The sequence below is a fragment of the Ursus maritimus genome, unplaced genomic scaffold (assembly GCF_017311325.1).
Source record: "Ursus maritimus isolate PB19 unplaced genomic scaffold, ASM1731132v1 scaffold_3, whole genome shotgun sequence".
Classification (NCBI taxonomy): Eukaryota; Metazoa; Chordata; class Mammalia; order Carnivora; family Ursidae; genus Ursus; species Ursus maritimus.
In genome coordinates, this window is record NW_024425563.1 from 15,001,263 (window position 1) to 15,021,347 (window position 20,085).

Sequence of the window (20,085 nt, forward strand, 5' to 3'; positions counted from 1 at the left end):
CCCCCTGGGGCGCGGACGAAAACACTGGTTAAAACCGCAGCAGGTCCGGTAGATCAAGAAAGAGATCGTCGGCACTCAGAAGCATGAGTGCCTGTGGATTTAGGTGTGAAGCAGCACTGGCCTTCCTTCCTCGGATCCGCCTTTCCTTCTCCCTTCTCTTTTAAAAGTCATTGAGGCACAAAGGTGACGACACCTGTAGCCGGGCAGAAACGCCATCAGCACCACTCCCCTCCCGCGGTTACCCACAGTTCGGTGGCGACTGACATTCTTGGGGCTAAGCTGCTCAGCCTCATGCTCGTAAACCCTTGGGCTCATCCGGAGTGAGCTTCCTCAGTTTGTCCACGCAGAGCAGGATGAGGGTGAGGAACCACAAACTCCAGCCCACCGCGGCCGCGATCCAGCCGTATTCGTCCACTCCCGTGCGGCAGCACCGAGCCGCCTGGGGGCAGAAATCCACATCTGGCGGGGAAGGGAGAGCAAGAACAACAGGGTGCATCGCACCAGCCCACCCAGCTCCTCCTCCAGTGTTTGTGAGAACAAGCAAGGAATCATCCCACAGCTAACATGTACTAAAGGACGCCGCGCACTGTGTTAGGGGCTTCACACACGTTCCCTTAGTCATTGCTCCCAGAGTGAGAGGTACAGTTACTAATCCCATTTTACATGAAGGAGCTGAGGCTGTAACTCACCCAAGGTCACCCAATGGCGAACAGGACTCAAACCCAAGTCTGAAGGAATCCAAAGCCGTGAACTTAACCTCTACATTGCCTGCCTGTTACTCTCCTTCATGAATGCCCAGAAGAAAACACATTTGGTCATTCAGTGAGGGCAGCAGAAAGGGAGCCAGACACAGAATAAAGCAACACTGTCTATGAATTGGACGTGTGGTAACAATGCTTGTTGCTTTATGAAATACTAGCCTCCTTGCGGTTGGGAGTATTCAAGCAGAGGATGGACAGAAATACGCAAGGGGTGCCAAAACAAGGGTCCTGCATTGGGCAGAAGTTGGACTGGCGGATTTTTATGATTTTCCCCCTTCTAAGTTTCTAACTTAGCTGCTATACTGTGGATGGCTCAGTAAAGCCATCTGGCCCAAAGATTGTGAGCCTGCATCACGGCCAAGGCTGAGATAGCTTTTTAGATGTGCTATGCAGGCAGTTATGGGGGGGCCATGAACAAACCACATCAGCGCACTGCGCCACCGGACCCCAATCAACAGAAAGCAAGCAGGCTTAAGTTTCCCTCCCAGATCCAGGGCCAGCTCGGGCTTGGGGCAGTAGCCAGGAGAAGCTTACTGGGGCACTGCTCCAGGGTTCCAGGGTCTAGGTGGTGGGTGGTCAAGGTTGAGTTGTCGCTGTTCCTCGATTCTGGAAGAAAAGACAGAAGAGGGTCTCAGGCAGTAGGAAAATCCATCTCCAGGCACAGAGTTTGAAATCTTTTTTGTGAATTTGTAGTGATACTGCAAAAGTATCACAAAAGTTCCAGTCTAGGTACTTTAGGACTTCATGCACCAAAGCTAACCCTCTGTTATGGACTGAACTGCCCCTCCAAGTTCATTGAAGTCCGAACCCACGGTAGTGACTGTATTTGGAGAAGGGGCCTTTAAAGAGGTTAAATCAAGGTTAAATGGAGTCGTATGGGTGGGTCCTCATCCAACATGACTGGCATCCTTGCGAGAAGGGGAAGAGACACCAGGGATGTACCTGTGCAGAGAATAGACTGGGCGAGGTCACACCAGGTGAGGTCACACCAGGTGAGGTCACACTGAGAAGGTGGCCTTAGGAGAAGATACATCTACTGACAGCTGGAGTCTCTAGAAGTGTCAGAAAATAACTTTCTGGTGTTTAAGCCGCCCAGTCTGCGGCATACTGTTACTGCAGCAAAGGAATACACTCCCCTTTCCTTTCACTATTATCATTCAGAGACACTTTATCTGCATGTCTCATTGGCTCACGGCTTCACATCTCATCTCCTTCATATCTCACCCTCGGTGGCCAATGGCTTGCTGCAAATACCTTTCCAAACACTCTCTTTTAGCTGTTTCCTATGCAAATAGCTCCATCTAGAAATGGTTTTTCTTGTATATATTAAAACAATCACTTAAGCTCCAATGTCTTCTCATAACTACCTTCAAGTCCCTTCAAAATCTTGAACAAATAAATATTGACATCTGACTTTGTTTCTTCACTTCTGATGATTATGATGGTATACCTCGAGCAGATGGTTATCAAAAAAATTAAACACTATACAACCAAGTCCAGAGATGGCTAGAATTTGTAGCCATCAGAATTGTCTCCTGATCAGTAAGTAAGGAGCTCAAAGGTAAAAAGAACTTTAGCAGGAATTCTCAAAGTTCTACCAGGGTGTGGGGGTGAGGTGGGGCTATGGAGGTGAACATAAAGATTCCCAAGCATGAAAAGCCATTGTCCGCGTGCCCTCTCCGAACTGAGAATGAGCAGATGGACGATCCAGGTCTACTCTGTCCAATATGGCAACTACTTGTAGCTATTTAAATTGATTAAAATGGAATCAAATTAAAAATTCAACTTCCTGGTCATATTAGTCACATGTCAAGTACTCAGTTACCACATTGGATCACCGCATTCCGAAATGCTACCATCTTGGAAACACAGCACAGATGTGGAACATTTCTGAACAGGCTGCTTTTAGACAACAGGCGTGAGCACTGGAAACCTGATCAAGGCAAAAGGCCGCCACCGTGACCCCCAGCTGATGCAAACAGGCTCACGAAGCCTCGAAATAGCCACCCTAACTGACCAGGCACAGTTCCTAAGTACAAGAACAGGGTAAGTTCCATACGTTCCCATGCTCCCTCACTCTGCCCTAAGACTACAGCCCCTCACCACCACCTCACGGCAGACAGTCTCTCCTTGGCTGTCCTGCCCGCTGCCCCCTTGCAGTGTATTCAATAAACTTCTATCTCCTTTGCTCTGCCTGGGGTGAATTCTCTCACTATTGGTAACGCTAGCCCCCACCCAATTGGAATGCCCTACAACTTCCATCATCAAGAAATTTGTATAGGATAGTGTTAATCTAGGTAGATCAAGACCAAGAGGTCAATTTTAAAGAATTGTTCAGGAAATTAATTATATTGTTATTGCGCTTCATTGAGGATGCAAAAAAAAAAAAAAGGTGGTTTGAAAACTCAAGGCCCCACTGACTCTAGGGCAGCGTGTCCTTCAAAGGAGCTTGTTGTCATGTAGCAGGACAAGTCAGGAGGAAACTTCTTGTTTAGCCAAAGCCATGAAATTGCTGCTTAGACTAATTTTATGCTACCCGCCAACCCAGGCCACTCCAATGTCCTGCCTGAAGTATAGTAATTACCTTGACACAATCTGATTGTTACTGTAAATTATTTACAACTAAATGGCTTAGAACTTGGTCTTTATTTGTTTTGGAGAAATTGATTCGTCAACATTTAATTTCCCTTTTAACCCAACTAACTCCCTTGGCCCTGACTTTCATCTCCCCTTTGCCCTAGAATGGAAGTAGTCCCTGTCTAGAGCAAGTGGATGGAAAAAACTTAGTTAACCAGAATACTGGTATTAGGTTAAAGCATTTGAAATTCCCATTTCGATCAAAAATTGTTTCAATATCAGTAATTTTATATGGTTTGAACTGAATAGCCTAGCTAATAGTTTCTAAGAATTTAACCCTTATTCTCCTCCTTCATAAGCATAGCCAGTCAGGGACCAGTACCACTTGGCCTCACTTCCAAAGTACTGGGTTCTGGGAATACCCCACAATTAAGTGCAGCTAAATTTGTCAAGTTTTTTGAGAGCCTATCATAAGCAAGTCATTGTAAGGGTAAACAAATAAAAGAAATAAAACACTTATTTGGGGAGGGGTATTGGAAAATAAAACGAACATGCTAACGTTCATTGTTTACCCTGTGCTAATTAACTAAAAGTTCTTTACATGCAGTAGTCTCATTTCATCTTATGACAGCCGAAGCCAGAGTTGAGCTGAGGCCAAGTGGCTGGAGCTCACACTCTGAACCTCCAAAGGGGAGGCTGTGAGGACAAGGGAGACAGATACAGCCCTGAGGGGTCATCGAGGGTTGGTTTTGAGAGAGGGAAATCTGTCAAGGGCAGGGCAGGAGCTGCGGAGCAAGATCAAAGCCAGAGGCCAAAGCCAAGAGCATGAGAGTAAGAGGGATGTCTCCCTGCGTGAGATGCAGAGCCCAGCCTGAGAGAGCAAGATGGGGGCTGCTACTCAACCCCTCTAGCGTCCGTTGAACAGACAGGGCAATAACTCAACATCTCCCACGCTCGGGGAAGGTGGGAGAATCATAGGCAGCGTTTGGCAGCTTTCCTGCCTTAGGGTTTTATGAAAGTTGCAAAGGAAGCACAGGGTCCAGGGAGGGACAGAGGACCTTAGGGGAGGATCAGGAGAACAAAGTGGGAATTGTGAATCACAATAGCCAGGAGCACCGAGAAGGAGCCCTTGAGACACAGCAGCCGATAAAATGTCACTTTAGGCTAGATTGGTCCCTGGATGGGAGAGACTGTTGGTACTTGGCTTTTTCCTCTTTCTTTGTGACAAAGTCCAATCGAGTGGCTAATCCTGTCCTAGCTGAGGAGTAGAGCATTTGATCACCGGCTTAGGTAAATGTCGGACACCCCCACCCCAACCCACCACCTCTTGTCTAATCCTTCAGGTGAGAACTGTTTGCTCTTTGCTTTGTGTGGGACAAAGCCTAGCCGAAGAATCCTCCTCCTTCCTTCTCCCTCCCTCCCTCCCTCCCTCCCTCCCTCCTCCTTCCTTTCCCTCCTTCTCTCCCTCCCCCTTCCCACCCTGGCCAGGAATAAAGCCCACGGTTCTACCTGCCAAGCAAACCAAGTGGAAGGAGGCAAGGACCAGGCCGAGGGCCAGCGCAGCCCAGGGTGCAGAGGTGAGGTGCTTCATGCCGGAGAGGGAGAGGGAGGCGTCTGTCCGCACTATCCCTGCAGAGGTGTGCCGAGGGCTGCGTGCCATGTGTCCTGTGTGGACCGTGTCCTGCGGGAGCTTGAAAGTAGTGCTGTCGGAGGTGAATTTCTGCTTTGTGTTTGGGGGAAAGAGAGGGGGTGGAGCAAAAGAAATCAGCTGTCACTCCTCACTCTTACCTCTTCAGAAGGGAAGCTGAACTATGTTGGCTGGGGGAGGGAGGGAGGGGCGACTTATGCAATTCTGCCTTGAGTTCACTTGTTATCCCTACTGATAAAAGAGGGAACAGGAGAGGAGTTTTGTGCCCTGCCAGTTCCTTAAAGTTGAGTTTGCTGCCTCTTTCATCTGCCGGTGTAGCACTGGATTCTTTATTCTCTTTAGTCCAGTATTTGCTGACACCTGTTATCTGCACCAAATTGTGCTGAAATCTGGCAATACCTGCCCTCGAGGTGCTATCATTACAGACACGTATTGTTCAAACACAGAGCAGTGTTTCAGGCATGACTCGGGAAGGACAGAGTGCTTTGATTCTTAGCAGCAAGAAGCCACACCTGCGGAAGGGATGCTTCATGACCAACATGGCATGTGAGTTGGGCCTTGAAGGAGAATCGAATTTTAACAGGCAAAGAGGAGAGGAGGGCACTATAGGCAGGAGGGACAGAGGAGTAAAGGCCCAGAGGTAGGCGGTGCTCCGGAGTCCAACTTGAGTTCACTGCAGCACAGATAGCGGGAGGGGACCCGAAGAGGGGGAGGGGGTATGACCGGCAAGCCATGAGACTGACAGACTGATGTGCCAGGCTGCAGAGTTTGAAACAACCAGGAGGAAAAGAAAGGCCTTTTGTGAAGATTTTGAACCAAATAGTAACATTTATTGAACCCCCCCCCCCCATTTATATGAAAGGCATCGTTGTAGGCATTTGGGACCCAACAATGCCTGACGTGCTCTTACTCTTGATCCTACTCATGGTCCAGCAGTGAGACCAGCAATAAAGAAAGATGTGTGGTGCAGTATGGTAAGACTCAAACACGGGTATCTTCTGCAGTTGTGGGAATACACAAGAGAGAGCTGTTAAATCTGCCTGAGAGGTTCAGGGGAAGCATTCAAAGGGGAAGTGATATTTGGGCTGGGTATTGAAGTTTGCATACACAGGTGGGAGCTGAGGGCCTTTCAAATAAATGGAACAGCACACACGGGGGCAAGAGAATTGTCTGTGTGCCTGTAGGCCTGCCATGTGTAGATAAGTATGTGGTCTTCACGTATAAGAACTGGCCTGGTCAAGAGAGTGAGGGATAAAATCTAGCTCATTCGAAGCTATGTGGAAGGACATGTAAGCCATAGGTCAGCTCAAGGTAAGGGTGTCTTATTGGAGTACATCAGCCCAGAGGAAGCATTTTTTTCTAATTTGCCCAAAAGTACAAATTCGTGGTGGCCTTATATTCTTGGGTTTGAGGGTTGGGGGCAGAAGTGCTTTAAGAAGGCTAATCTGCAGGTGATGTACACACATCTAGTTTAGACCTACCACCAGTTACTGAGTAGCTGCTATGTGCTGGGCGTTTGGTATGGGAGGGGGGTCTGAAGTGGGTAAGGCAACACAGTCCCCGTCTTCAAGGAGCTCAGGGTCCAGTGAAGTGCGGGAGAGGGACAAATAAATAATGACAACACAATGAAGTAAGTATGGTGAGGAAGTCTTGACAAGGAATGGGAAAATCATGGAGGAGGGTTGGGGACTAGGGTGTTCAGTGAACATTTCATAATAAGGAAGGCATTTTGACCTGAAATTTGAAATCTGTGTGGTCGACCAGGCACAGGAGAAGGGAACAGTATGTGCAAGACCTCTGAGGCACAAACATATGCCCCTCGTCTGGGGAGTAACCACCATCTTGGGAGCATGGGGTGGGCTCGTGGTGTGTCTGGTTTGACTGAGAACAGATCGTCAATGGTTCTGAATGCCAGACAAAGCAAACTAAGTTCTGTCTTACGACTGGGAATTGCACATGTGGAACTTGTACATATTTCAGAAACATGGAGGATAGATCCAGAGAGGGCAGGCCTGGATGCAGAGAGATCCTCTACGGAGCTGTTGCAAAAATCCCAGCCAGATGGGGCACTGGGCGGGCTCAGTTGGTAGAATATGCAGCTCTTGATCTTGGCGTTGTGAGTTCCAGCCCCATGTTAAGTGTAAAGCTTACTTAAAAAAAAAAAAAATCCCAGCCAGGGATCAAAAGAGCCCTGAAATAAAAACTTGGTCTGAAGATAGAGAACAGAATCAAGAGGCAGTTAGCTGACTAAATCATGGAAGGGAACCAGGGAGTGGTATCCGCAGTCTCCAGCTGGGACGAGTGGGTGGCCATGAAGCCAGCCTGCGGTGGAATTCCAGCCCAGCTTTTCTTGGCAGAGTGGCCCTGGCAAGTTACTCTATACCTCAGGTTCTTTATCTGACAAGGAATAGGATCAATCTCCTGGCTTGTTATGATGACTGAATGAAGTAATCCATGTGAAATGCTTCACACAGTGTTGCTCGCTGAGGTAGTAAATACTCGGTAAATGTAAACTATCTTTGAATAGAAGGATCATCTTAAGTAGAAAACGTGGGACAAAGGCAGATTTAGGGGAAAGATACTGCTATTGATGTGTTGAATTATTTATATCCTGCCTCGGTCCAAAAAGGGTTTAAGGAAGCTTATCTACAATTAATTAAGCCAGATAAAATATATTTAAAATGACTGGGAAGAAACGAGGCAAAGGGAAGGTTAGGGTAGGAAATACAAGAGGGATCTCTGAGTTGAGAGCACAAAATGGCACACATGTTCTCTCAGCTTTGTGGTAACCTGTGTGAAGAGGGTAGGGTCACCTACATGTAGGTTACCTGCGTGACTCATGGGCTCCCAAGATGAAAAACAATAGTGTGAGTACAACTGCTCTTGATACCAGAACGAGAGAGCTATTTTCTCCTTGGGTTCTCCACAGACATGACATTCCTTAATGGGATGGACACTATTCTTGACATTTTCTTCACAGTAAGCCCTGCAATAAGCTTCATAGACTAGCGCTGATTTATGCCATGAGCACAAAAGATGACAGCAGTGCCTGGAGTCAACAAGATTTTCGGGGGTCTCGAAAATGCTGGAGACCTGAAAAGAGGTTCTCAGATCCAAAATATGACTGTGCGTTCAAAAAGAAAAAGATGATTTCAAAAGCAAAGTTATACAATTCATTTTCAACATTTAAGCAGAAACGGACATAGGATGTTGGGTACATCTTAATATGTTTGATGCGAGCAGAGTATGTCCAAAATGATGACAGCCTGGGATGTGCAAAGATTTGAAACAGCCCTGCCTAGGGTCCTTGTGATAGTGGTTTGAGTAGCACCCACTGATCTAAGCTGACAGTGTCCTATCCAATCATACCAGGGAAAGCAATTCTGGGTGTAGCGGATAGAAAGAGCAAGGACAATAAGCTGTCCCCTCTCTCTTTCTAACACACTGTTGTTTGACCGGGGACTGTTCTAGATTAGGATTTTGCAAGTCAATTGGAAGACAAACATTCTCTTAACACTTGAGAGGCTTTTCTTCTCCTAAAATAGGATGGGATGGGCTTGACAGGTGTCTGAGAGCTCATTAATTCCCAAGGGCTGGGCTGCAAAGCAGCTATTTTTACAAATGTCACCATTATTAGCTGTTTTTTTTTAAAAAACAGGTGTATAATTAATAACCGTGCAGTTGGTTACCTCACCTAGCAACTCTCTCATACATTTTACATTAGGTTTGCTTTGGAGAGCATACCGGGAAGTTGCACTGCTCAAAGCTAGACATTCTATGGGAACTTCCTCAAGATTTTTTTTTTCAACGGTTGAATTAAGTGTTTGGTTACTTTTTTAAAAAGTCCAGGCTAAAATGTGGCCAGGCTCCATGGTAGTGGCTGGGATGGGATTGGCCAAGATGGTGGGGGTTCCATGGCCCTCACTGCCTCCAATTTTATGTTTTCCCTGATAAAATTGCATTTGAAAAAGAAAAGGAGGGGGCACAGTGTTTGCTGTGGTAAAAGACTGAAAACCAGCATTCTGTGGCCTGGAGTGGCCTCTTATAGGTAGGATATTTTATGTGAAGGGAGCTTCTCTTGTGATTCTGATAGGACCCTTTACTGTCCCTTCCATCTCTGGGAAGAGACCACTGGCTTTGAACTTGGGGTTTTCATTTCTAATCAACCCATCCTGAAGAGAATCATGGCCCTAACCATGACTGTGCCTGCTATTCCCTAACTTCTGACCAGAGGCGGGCACATGGCTCTTTCTACGGAAGGCCTTATCCGGCTCTGTTTTCACAAAATAATGTCAGTCTGCAGTTGTACATAGGACTGAGACATGTAGCTTCGCCTAAGCGTGATTTAGTTTGGGAGGGCGGGAGCTTAACCACGCTCACTGCTGCTCAGTTATGGGTCTGAAATTTGGAGAGAGTGAGAAAGAAAAATGGAGTTCAATCCTGAGATCATGCCATAGAGTTGCTCAAAGTAACAAAGTGAACAAGGTCTTGAGCCCACTGTTGGAGCCATTTTTGAGCAGTTCCCAGGATAATTAATTCAATTATCGCACTAGGGTGGGCAGTGGTACCAGACAGAAGTGAGGTTAACAAATGGATGGGATTTCTTCTTGGCGAAGGCCATCTTCCATGTGGGCCCTGGATCTCATTCCCTCCCATCTTCTTAGATTGCCCTGTGATCTGTGAACATAATTGGATGATTTCTATGTCTTGTTATACCTTAAGACCCATCATATGGCCATTTTGGGTAAACATTTAGCAGTGCTTGAAAAGAATGTGTCATGCAGTTGTGGGGTTCAGTGTTCTGTGTAAGTCTGTTAGTGCTAATTGTGTGGCTCACATCTTCTGTATCTTTCCTGTTTTTAAAAATCTGGTCCGCTTATTCTGTTGAATACTAAGAAAGATGATTGTGGTTTTTTCTCTTTTCCTTGCATTTTTGCCTATTTCTGCATTCAATAGTTGAGGCTGTCATTAGGCCTCATGCAAATATAGAATTGACACCATGGTGAATTGAACATTCTTTAAAAAAATTATTTTGTAATATCCCTCTCTATCTCTAGTGATCCTTTGTGCCATCAAGTTACTTTGTTTGATGTTCTATATCTAAACTGCCTTTCTTTTGCTTAGTGTTACATGCTGGGTCTTTTCCCATCATTTCTTTCAACTTTTCTAAATTCTTATTATGTGTTGGATGTGTACCTTACAAAAACTGTAGTGTAGCATTTTTTTAAAACCCAGCCTTAGAATCTTTGTTTTTAATTTGGCCATTTAACCTGTTTTACGTGGGATGTATTGATGCTGATTGGTTTAGGTTCGAATCTTCATCTGACCAAGCACTCTCTGGTCTTCCCATCTGTTTGACATCCCTTTTTTCTTTTTTCTCACCACTTTTGGATTGAGTTTTTTAATTCTATTTTTTTTTTAGAGATTACTGCAGGCATTCTTGTCTTATCAAAGTCTAATATTGATACTTTTACCATTTGATACTACTTGTCTACTCTTGATTTTTATATCATTACAGTCATGTATTTTAACTATATACATATGTATTTTTTAACTCGGTAACTCATTAACTCATTATTATTATTTTATACAGTGAATGTTTACTTAAATGTATCCATGTATTTACTACTTTATTGTTCTGGATTCATTTTTGCATGTCTCCTTTTCCATCTTTGATGCTTCTTCTCCTTAAAGAAGATCTTCAGGTATTCCCTCAGTGACATGATTAATGCTCTCAGTAGTTGTTAGGATATGTTTCTCTTCTTCCTTTCTTCTTGAAAGTTATAGTCATTGAGTGTAGAATTTTAGCTTGACAGATATTTTCTATCAGTACTTTAAAGACATCATTCTATTTCTTTATACTTTCATTGTTTCTGTTGAGAACTCTCCATTTAACCGTGCTCCCTTGTAAGTAGTTTGTCCCTTTTTTCTTTTGTTGTTTGTAAGATTTTTCCTTTGTCTTTGGTTTTCAGAAGTTTTATTACAATGTGTTCAAGTATGGATTTCTTTTTATTTGTCTTGATTGGGGATTTTAGGCAATTGAATAGGGAGTTTGATGTCTTTCATCAGTATTGAGATGTTGTCGGCCATCAAATACTACTTTCGTCCCATTCTTCTTTCTCTGTCTGGTCCTCCAATTACACACAGGTTAGACTTATCCACTGTAAACTCTAATTCTTTTAACTTCTTCTTTTGTTTTCATGGGCTTTATTCTGAACATTTTCTTCTGTCCTATCTTTTATTAAATCTCTTATCATCGGTGTCTAATCAACTTTTATAATTACCCATTGGATTCTTAATTTCAGTTATTTTAGTTTTAGTTCTAGAATTTCCATTTTGTACACTATTAAATAGCTTTTTGTTATACAGTCTCATTTTTCATCTTCATGAACAGAGTGAATATAATTCAAAAAATCAGTTTGATAACATCAATATTTGTTCACCCCCATTGATCTGTTTCTACGGTCCATTATTCTCCTGGTTGGTTTTCATTCATGTTGCTGTGTTTCCTTGTGTACCTGGTTATTTTTATTGTGTGCATAATTGCAATTACACACAATTGTTTGTAGAAATAACTTGAGACCTAGGATGAGTCATGATTTTTTTTTTTTTTAGTTTGGTTGCTTTTGTCAGGGGCGAATAATAATCTGCCACCATGTGTCTAGCCTCCAATATTGAGATATTTATAGCTAAGTTGTAGACTTTTTAAGGTTAATTTATTTTGGCCACCTTTCCTTCTATGTGCTTCTCTTTGGAAAATTTTTCCCCAAGGAAATTAGAGATGAGCACAAAAATGCATATCCAAGATTCTCCACCTTAACATTACAGTATTTGTGAAAATGAAAGTTTAGAAGCAGCTTATAATGGAATAAAAGATAACTTTTAAAACGATATATTAGAATTATATTTAATTATTTGGAAAAACACTTGCTATATAATACAAAGCAGAAAAAGCAGGATGTGAAACTATATATTTAGTAGGATTCCAGTTTTGTAATATACATGCATATGCAAAGAAAAAGCTTGGGAAGCATCCTATCAAGATGTTAGCAGTCGCCATATCTAGAATTAACACTTTGGGATAATTTTTGTTTTCTTCTTTACACTTTTATATGTCTTTCAAATTTTCTGCAATGAATGCATATTACTCTTTTTTTGAATACATATTCCTGTTATAATCAGGCAATAAAATAAAATTAACACATTTTAAATAAAATCTTTTTTTTTAAGATTTTATTGGTTTATTTATTTGACAGAGAAAGAGAGACAGAAAGAGAGAGCACCAATAAGGGGAGTGGCAGGCAGAGGCAGAAGGAGAAGCAGGCTCTGTGCTGAGCAGGGAGCCAGATGTGGGGCTCAATCCCAGGACCCTGGGAATCACGACCCCAGCCAAAGGCAGACGCTTAGTGGACTAAGCCATCGAGACAACCCCCTTTTAAAAAATTAATACATTTTAAAAAAGAATATTTCAGGGGCACCTGGGTGGCACAGTCAGTTAAGCATCTGACTTTGGGTTTCGGGTCAGGTCATGATCTCAGGGTGGTAAGATCTAGCCCTGTGTCAGGCTCCGTGCTCACTGCGGAGACTGCTTTAGGTTCTCTCCCTCTCCCTCTGCCCCTCCTGCTTGTGTTCTCGCTTTCTCAAATAAATAAATAAATGTTGAGTATTTCACAGGAAAGCAATACAGTTGCAACAGAGCAGATAGACTACATTTAACAGTACTTATCTGGTTGCCTGGGAAATTTTTCAATGTCAGGGAATCTTCTTTTCCATCAAAAATTTTTTTGGGTGCTTGCTATTTATTTATTTATTATTATTATTATTTTTTTTTTAGAGAGAAAGAAAGGCAGGGAGGGGCAGAGGGAGAAAGAGAGAGAGAATCTTAAGCAGGCTCCAAGTGCAGCACAGAGGCCGACATGGGGCTTGCCTCACAACCCTGAGATCAGGACCTGAGCCAAAAATCAAGAGTCAGATGCTTAACGGACTGAGCCACCCAGGAGTCCCCCCACAACCAAAAAAAAAAAAAAAAAAAAAAAAAAAAAAAACTAGTTAAATATCAGGTTACATATAGTGTGGAGAACTACTTATTGACAGCCTCTGTTTTTGGGGTGCCCAAGGTCTACAATACAATATGTAGACACACTCCCAATGTTCAGGACATAAAGAAGACTAGAAATAAGACAGAGACAAAAAAAAAAAATAGAATCTCAATGCTGGAAAGGGACCTAGAGGCCTTCTGGCCCAATCCTTAACCTAGTAAGAATGCTCTCCTACAAAGAAAGTAGTATGTTAGAGAGCTTGGTTAGGCTGCATTTGACCTCTCCTGCCTCTCAAGGTTGTTACTTTGACTTCTGCTAAAATGCCTCAAGTGGCAGGTGTCTAACTATTTTTTTTTAGGATTTATTTATTTATTTTAGAGAGAGAGAGAGCATGTGTGGGAGGGGGAGAGGGAGAGGGAGAGAGAATCTCAATCAGACTCTGTGCTGAGCCCAATGGGGGGCTCGATCTCATGACCCTGAGATCACGACCTGAGCCAAAACCAAGATTCAGACACTTAACTGCCTGCCCACCCAGGCACCCCTGTTTCTCACTAATTTTGTAAGCAGCCATTTCCACTGTGGGATAGCTCTACCTGCTAGAAAAGTTAGTGAGTTACTAGCACCAAACAGGTAAGGGCATTTTAAGGTGAAGTTAATAAACAATGGGAGGGGAGGTCCTGTCCAGCTCTACGACTCTATGATTGGCAATTTCTGGCTTCTCCATTCCCAGCCTTACCATTTGTACAAAATATTTCTGTTGGCACAACAGGGCTTGTGGTCAGATTCATTTTGTGTTTAATAAACAGAGATGTATGTTCTCAAAGAGTAATTTTAAGCTAAGGTTTTTGGGAAATAAACTGCATGTTTATGATAAACACTCAGCCCATTTTTCTTTTCCATTGTGTCCACATGAAACTAAAAAGGATCAGGGGCTGAGTCAGACAATGTTGGCCCTTCTTTCCAGCCTCCAGCTGCTTCTCTCTGGCTGTGTGCTTCCGGCTGCTTCTGTAACTTTCCTTCACTCTCTGTCCTTTGTCTGGGCTGCCAGTAGCCTAGACAACCAGCTGTGAGTCAGGAGTCCTGGATTCCACGTTCGTGTTATCTTCCTCTGTGTGACCTTGGGGGCAGTCACATAACCTTGGTGATGATGCTACCCAAGAAGGGTTGTGGGGGCTCTCTGGGAGGGAGACACATGGGGGAGAATCCAGGGAAATGTTGCCTTCAGTTCTCTGAGAGAAAAATCTTTGGGTCCCCACGACTCTCCAGAGGGGATAGGTTATCCCCAGAAGGGGTTTTGCTACACAGAGGGATGTTTTGTCCCGTGAGAGACAAACAGGAAACCAGCAGCGACGATGTGAAGAGACTCTGAGAGTCAGGAGCCCGTATTCTGCTTCGACCCACTAATTCGCTGGTGGACCTTAGGCAAATCCCTTCGCCCCCTGGGGTTGTTTCCTCATCTCTACAGCAAGGGGATTGGACTCAAGGATCTCTAAGTTTTCCTCCAGTGGTACAATTCTGTGACTCTGTGCTCAGCACAGTATGTTCAATGAATAAGCAGGTAGAGGTGGCCATCGTGCCGAAAAGATCCTCCCCAGTGGAGTTTGGAGTAAATATTATTACAGAAAAGGCAAATAAGCGGGGAGGTGCGCCCAAGTGAAAAATGGGGAGGTCTGAAGGGTAAAATGCATCCATGACAAACTTTGAGGCATTCCGTTCTCTTCATGAGGAAAAATTTTTTTTTTGAAGATTTTATTTATTTATTCTACAGAGATAGAGACAGCCAGCGAGAGAGGGAACACAAGCAGGGGGAGTGGGAGAGGAAGAAGCAGGCTCACAGCGGAGGAGCCTGATGTGGGGCTCGATCCCGTAACGCTGGGATCACGCCCTGAGCCGAAGGCAGACGCCCAACAGCTCTACCACCCAGGCACCCCTCTTCATGAGGAAATTTTATTTTCCTACATCTCACTGCCAGTCAGCCTGTGACTTGACCAGTGGAGCCAGAAAGGAGAGGAGTGTGAAGCAGCTGTGCTCTGGAGAAAGGAGACGCAGAGAGACGAGGCCAAGATATGTGGAGGTGGAGGACAAGGAAGCCGGAGGGTTCCATGATGGAGGGCCTTCTCCTAAGGAGTGAGGTGGCCACGTGCTGAGGGGAGGCAGGTAAGATGAGATAGAGCAGGGGAGGAGAATGTGGCTGTCAGTGAGAGCCACTTGGGGGGCTCTTTCGTTTTTAGGAAATAGTCTTGGGGGGACAGTGAGGGCCAGACTGATGTTGGATGGCACCGTTGTGCCCCGTGACACTCCCTGGAGAGGGTCCACGGCCAGGAGGGAATGGGGGTGTACGTGGCAGGAGATGATTCTGGCTTCAGCACACATCACACTGACCTCAGTGTGCCGGTGACGTGAACTCTTGGACATGACTGTCAGCAAAGTGCGTCTCTCTGCGTGTGTGTGTGTAAGTTGAATGTCATTCCCTCTCTTTTTAGCAACCTCACATCATTCCCTCTGTCTCTAGCACTTTCTCCCTATGCATGCATATTGTGAAGGGTCGTGGATGGCGGGGTCAGTGTCTGGCCAATGGTGAAGTGCTGGGTAAATGGATGGTAAAATCAGTTGTTCAAATGAAAGTGATCTGGCTGGAATTCGGTTTAGAAAAGTTAGACGCTGTTTTTGGAAAATCAGGTTGTTACTTTTGCAGCTAGATTGTTATTTTTGGATTAAATTCCTTGCAAGTGTTTTAGCTTGCTCTCCACTTATCCCTTTTGGTTTTTAAAATTATGATGATCTCCTGTAAGTCGATCTTGTACCGCTGAACATGTGGTCGTGCAGAGTATCTTCGTAATCCCCTATATAGGGACATGGGAACAAAGGAGGCCCTTTGTTTAAAAGAATGTCCATTTTGAAGGGGTGTAAGTGGAACGCTCACATCTAGCTCCTCAACAGCCATTTTATAGAAAGTCCTCGGGGCACAGAAGTGCCTCACTGGAGACCTGCATAGACAAGTGTAGAGGCCCAAACCGGCATTGTGCCCCAGACTTGTCTAAAGAATAGAATCAGTGGTACTAAACCCTGAATGTCAAAAACATTTGATAATATAGGGGACCGATTCTGTTCTAAGAAGGTTGTTTTTCTTAAGACCTGATGCCAAAGGTGTCAATTTCCTTTAAAGTATTGGGTTGAGAATTTTGAAGATTCATAAAAAACTAGACTTAATGATTAATAGGAGAATGACTTGCTTTTTAAAATAGTGACACAAACAAAGAAATGAGAGGTACTTCCTGGCTTTGGGTAAGTTATCTAGCTTGCCTGTGCCTCCACTCCAAGGAGTGGTCAGGACTCAATCTATGTCTCTTTTCCATCCGTCGCTGGAAACCCTCTTGAGGGTCATCGCCGGGCTGGGTTCTTCTGTCCCCTTTGCTTTCCCTCCACTGTTGAGAGTCACAGCAGAGAGTTTGGGAAGTTCACTTTGGTTTTGGACTATCTGGACTGGGGTTGCTACTAACACCCGAACCGTTCCGGCCTTGGGTACATCAGCAATGCTATGAAATGCTCCGTGGAAAGACTGCGCTCAGTCAGGACACTTGCAGAGAAATGTAAAAACTATCTTTGTGTGATTAAAAGTGATTATCTCACAGGCACCTAACGGGTAAGGAAAAGTAGAAGGTGCTGGTTTCTAGATATGGTGGGCCGTGAGAGCTCACAGAATTATCTTGGATTATCAACTGTCTTTTCCTTGAGAAAGTAAGTGAAATCTTCCCATGATGCCAATTTTCTCCTCAGTTACTGCCCTGCTCTCTCCTTCCCTTTCACCGCCTGAGATCTTGAGAGAGTTTGGTAATATCTGGCTTTCTTCACCAGCCACTGACTTCCCAATTGCCTGGTCCCTTCTTTAAGTTCTGCCTCCTTCATGACCCTCAAGTAGGTCCATCCGGGTCACCAGGAACCTCCAGAGGACGGATGGTGAGTGCTCCATGAAATTTTTCTTTTTTTTTTTTTAAGATTTTATTTATCTATTTGACACACAGAGAGAGACAGTAAGAGAGGGAACACAAGCAGGGGGAGTGTGTGAGAGAGAAGCAGGCTTCCCACTGAGCAGGGAGCACATGCAAGGCTTGATCCCAGGACCTTGGGGTCATGACCTGAGACCAAGGCAGATGCTTAACGGCTGAGCCACCTGGGGCCCTAAGTCTCCACTGTTCTTGAGACACTTTCTTCTCTTGAATTCTCTCTTCTGACTATCCTCCTAGATCTCTGTTTCTGGTCCATTGCCTCTGTCCTGCCTTGAAACCTTTGAGTACCCCCATTCTAGGGCCGAACTTCATTGCGACCCCCTTGTTGTGGACTGAATTGTGTCCCTCTCAACCACTCCCTGTTTTCGTAGGGCAAAATCCTAACCCCAGGAGCTCAGAATGTGACCTTATTTGGAAATAACCTGTTATAGGTTAGTATAAATACCTGTTTTTATGAAAATACTGTATTTTCCAAAACAAACAGTTTAGTGGAAAGAGTAGCATCGATTGCTTTATTTTGCAAATTTCTTTAATGTCTGCTTAATAGAAGACAGCTGGATGTCTTTTGCACATCTATTTTTACATTCGGACTCGTTGCTGTATGTTATTTTTGTTGAAATATATGATGAAAATCTGGCCTCACATAATATGTAGTTTTAAAAGGGGGAAAATGGGGATTTCTGGGTGGCTCAGTTGGTTCAGTGTTCGCCTTTGGCCCAGGGGTCATGATCCCAGGGTCCTGGGATGGAGTCCCTCATTGGACTCCTTGCCCAGTGGGGAGCCTGCTTCTCCCTCTGTCTGCTGCTCCCCCTGCCTGTGCTCTCTCTCTCTCTGATGAATAAATAAAATCTTAAAAAAACAAAATGGAAAATGTTTTACTGGTCTTTTCAGGTAGTTGTGTGTATTTTTCTTTGATACTATACCAAAACTTAACAAGTAGTAATTTTTAAAAGCTTAGGGGCAATGTGGAATCAGATACCAAACCATTGACCTTTTCATTACAATCCCTTGGCTACCTGTGTACTTTCAATGGATCATTTGCCCAAATGTGACTTTATAACATCATGCATTGGGCATTTGGGAAATATTGGTTCACTGAGTTTTGCAGATCTCCCAAATGCTGTCACATTTCATTATACAATCACTTTAAAAAAAAATCACATTTATAAATATCCCCCACAGAAATATCCTCATCGGAAAAGTTTTCAGCATTGAGAAGCTGTCAAGTTCATGTTGGCTCATAAAAGTTTTCCAAAATTTTAATTGTTTGAAAGTTAGAATTTCATCACTGGCAACAAACAATGTCAGTTGTTTTCCTTTGAAATGACAGAATCGTTTGCATTGTTTCTGAGAAAGCGAGTGCCAACTGCCTTTGTCTGAATAACCATAGCTTGTCAGCTGTTCTTTCAAGTAAAGATGGTGTTCTACGCAAATAGCTCATTCAGCTGGCAACTCACACCAGCACTCTCCTGGCTTCATTATGCCAGAAAAGTGCTTTCTGGGTGCTTTCCATTTTGTCCCCCAGGATATTAAAAATAAAACAATATCTCATCTTTCGCCTGGACCACGGCTCTTATCTCATAACTGCTCTGCCTGCTGGGACTCTTGCCTCCCCTCCAATCCACTCTGCAGTTAGAAATATGTTTTCCAGGTTGTGCTGTTTACCCCCACCCCACAGGCTTTGGACCTGTCAAGGGCATCAGTTGCTCTTGTGATAAAGCCACAGTCTTTAATACGGTCTGCAGCTCATGGATGTTGTACTCCTGCCTCCTTCACCAGTGCAATCCCACTCCCCCAAACTCATTCTCTCTGCCCTGTTTGTACTGCCTTTGTTCCCCGAGGAAGAGGAGTCAGGTTGTGCAGCTCAGAAAGCTGTGTTCTCTCCTCCCGTGTACCCCTCTCAGTTATTACGCATTTGTCCCTGTGGTTATTTAATAATTTGATTACTGAGCCTGGAGCGTCTCAGCTCTGGAGCCACATTACCTGGGTTCAAGTCCCCACTTTACCACTTACTAGCTGAGCAACCTTGAACTTGTCACCTGTCTCAGATTCCTGTCAATGAAAATTTGGTTTTCATTAAATGTTTGGTTTTCTTCAAACTAGTCAATGGATGCAAATTTTAAAAATCAAGTGGTGCAAAGGGTCGATCAAAATGACACTGAGGTCTCCTGCTCTACTCCATCTGCAATTTTATCCCTAAGAGCTACTTTTGATTAGTTTTTTCTTCTTGTGGTTACTTTCAAAATCTCCAGATAATATGCTGCCATTGCTATTCTTGATTTCTCTGCCTGTTGACTCGTACCCTTCTTTAGTTTTGGCCTCTCCCACCTCCACTAAAGCATAAGCTCCGTGAAAGCAGGGACTTAGTCCTGTTTCCACCTGTGTCTGCAGAGCCTACCACAGAGCCTGACACATTGTAGGTGCTCCATAAATAAATAACCACTGACTGAATAAGTGGCTACATCAAGACACACTTCTGGAGGTTTCTGTATACGCTTAGCATTGTGCTTGGCTAAGTACCAGTGATGCTCAGTGGAAATGAAATGGGCCCTATTTTTATCTCTACTCTTGCACAACTGTTACCTTCTGTCTCTTTTCTGTCTGATCAGTTTCCATATCCGTTTTACTACTTACACAGTTGTGACTGTGATGCCCGCTCAAATTGCCAATTTATTTTGTAACATTGTATCTCTAAGGACTTAGAGGTTCACCCCCCCCAAGGAATTTTTCTGTATTGTTTTTGTCTTTATGGATCATAATCTGTTATTTGCAATCCGGAAATCCATAAAGCTCTGAAAACAAAAACACTTTTTATGGACTTGGCAGCACAATTTGACCTGATTTAATGTGAGGCATGTATAATTTCTATTGATTCTTCATATTGAGAATGTAAATACTTAAGTACAGAAGGATTAAGATGGGGGCGCCTGGGTGACTCAGTCGTTAAGCATCTGCCTTTGGCTTGGGGCGTGATCCCAGGGTTCTGGGATCGAGCCCCGCATCGGGCTCCCTGCTCTGCTGAGAAGCCTGCTTCTTCCTCTTCCACTCCCCTT

At 44.1% G+C, this 20,085-nt stretch overlaps 1 protein-coding gene across 1 annotated transcript; it reads right to left on the reverse strand.

Annotated features, from left to right (window-relative positions):
- Window positions 1–289: 289 nt before the first annotated feature.
- Window positions 290–1,794, reverse strand: TMEM213 (transmembrane protein 213). The gene is made up of 3 exons (XM_008697424.1): window positions 1,704–1,794; window positions 1,296–1,367; window positions 290–459 (listed from the first exon to the last, which is right to left on the reverse strand). Exons 1-3 carry the CDS (start codon window positions 1,792–1,794, stop codon window positions 290–292), a joined length of 333 nt encoding a protein of 110 aa, XP_008695646.1.
- Between the last annotated feature and the right edge of the window lie 18,291 nt (window positions 1,795–20,085).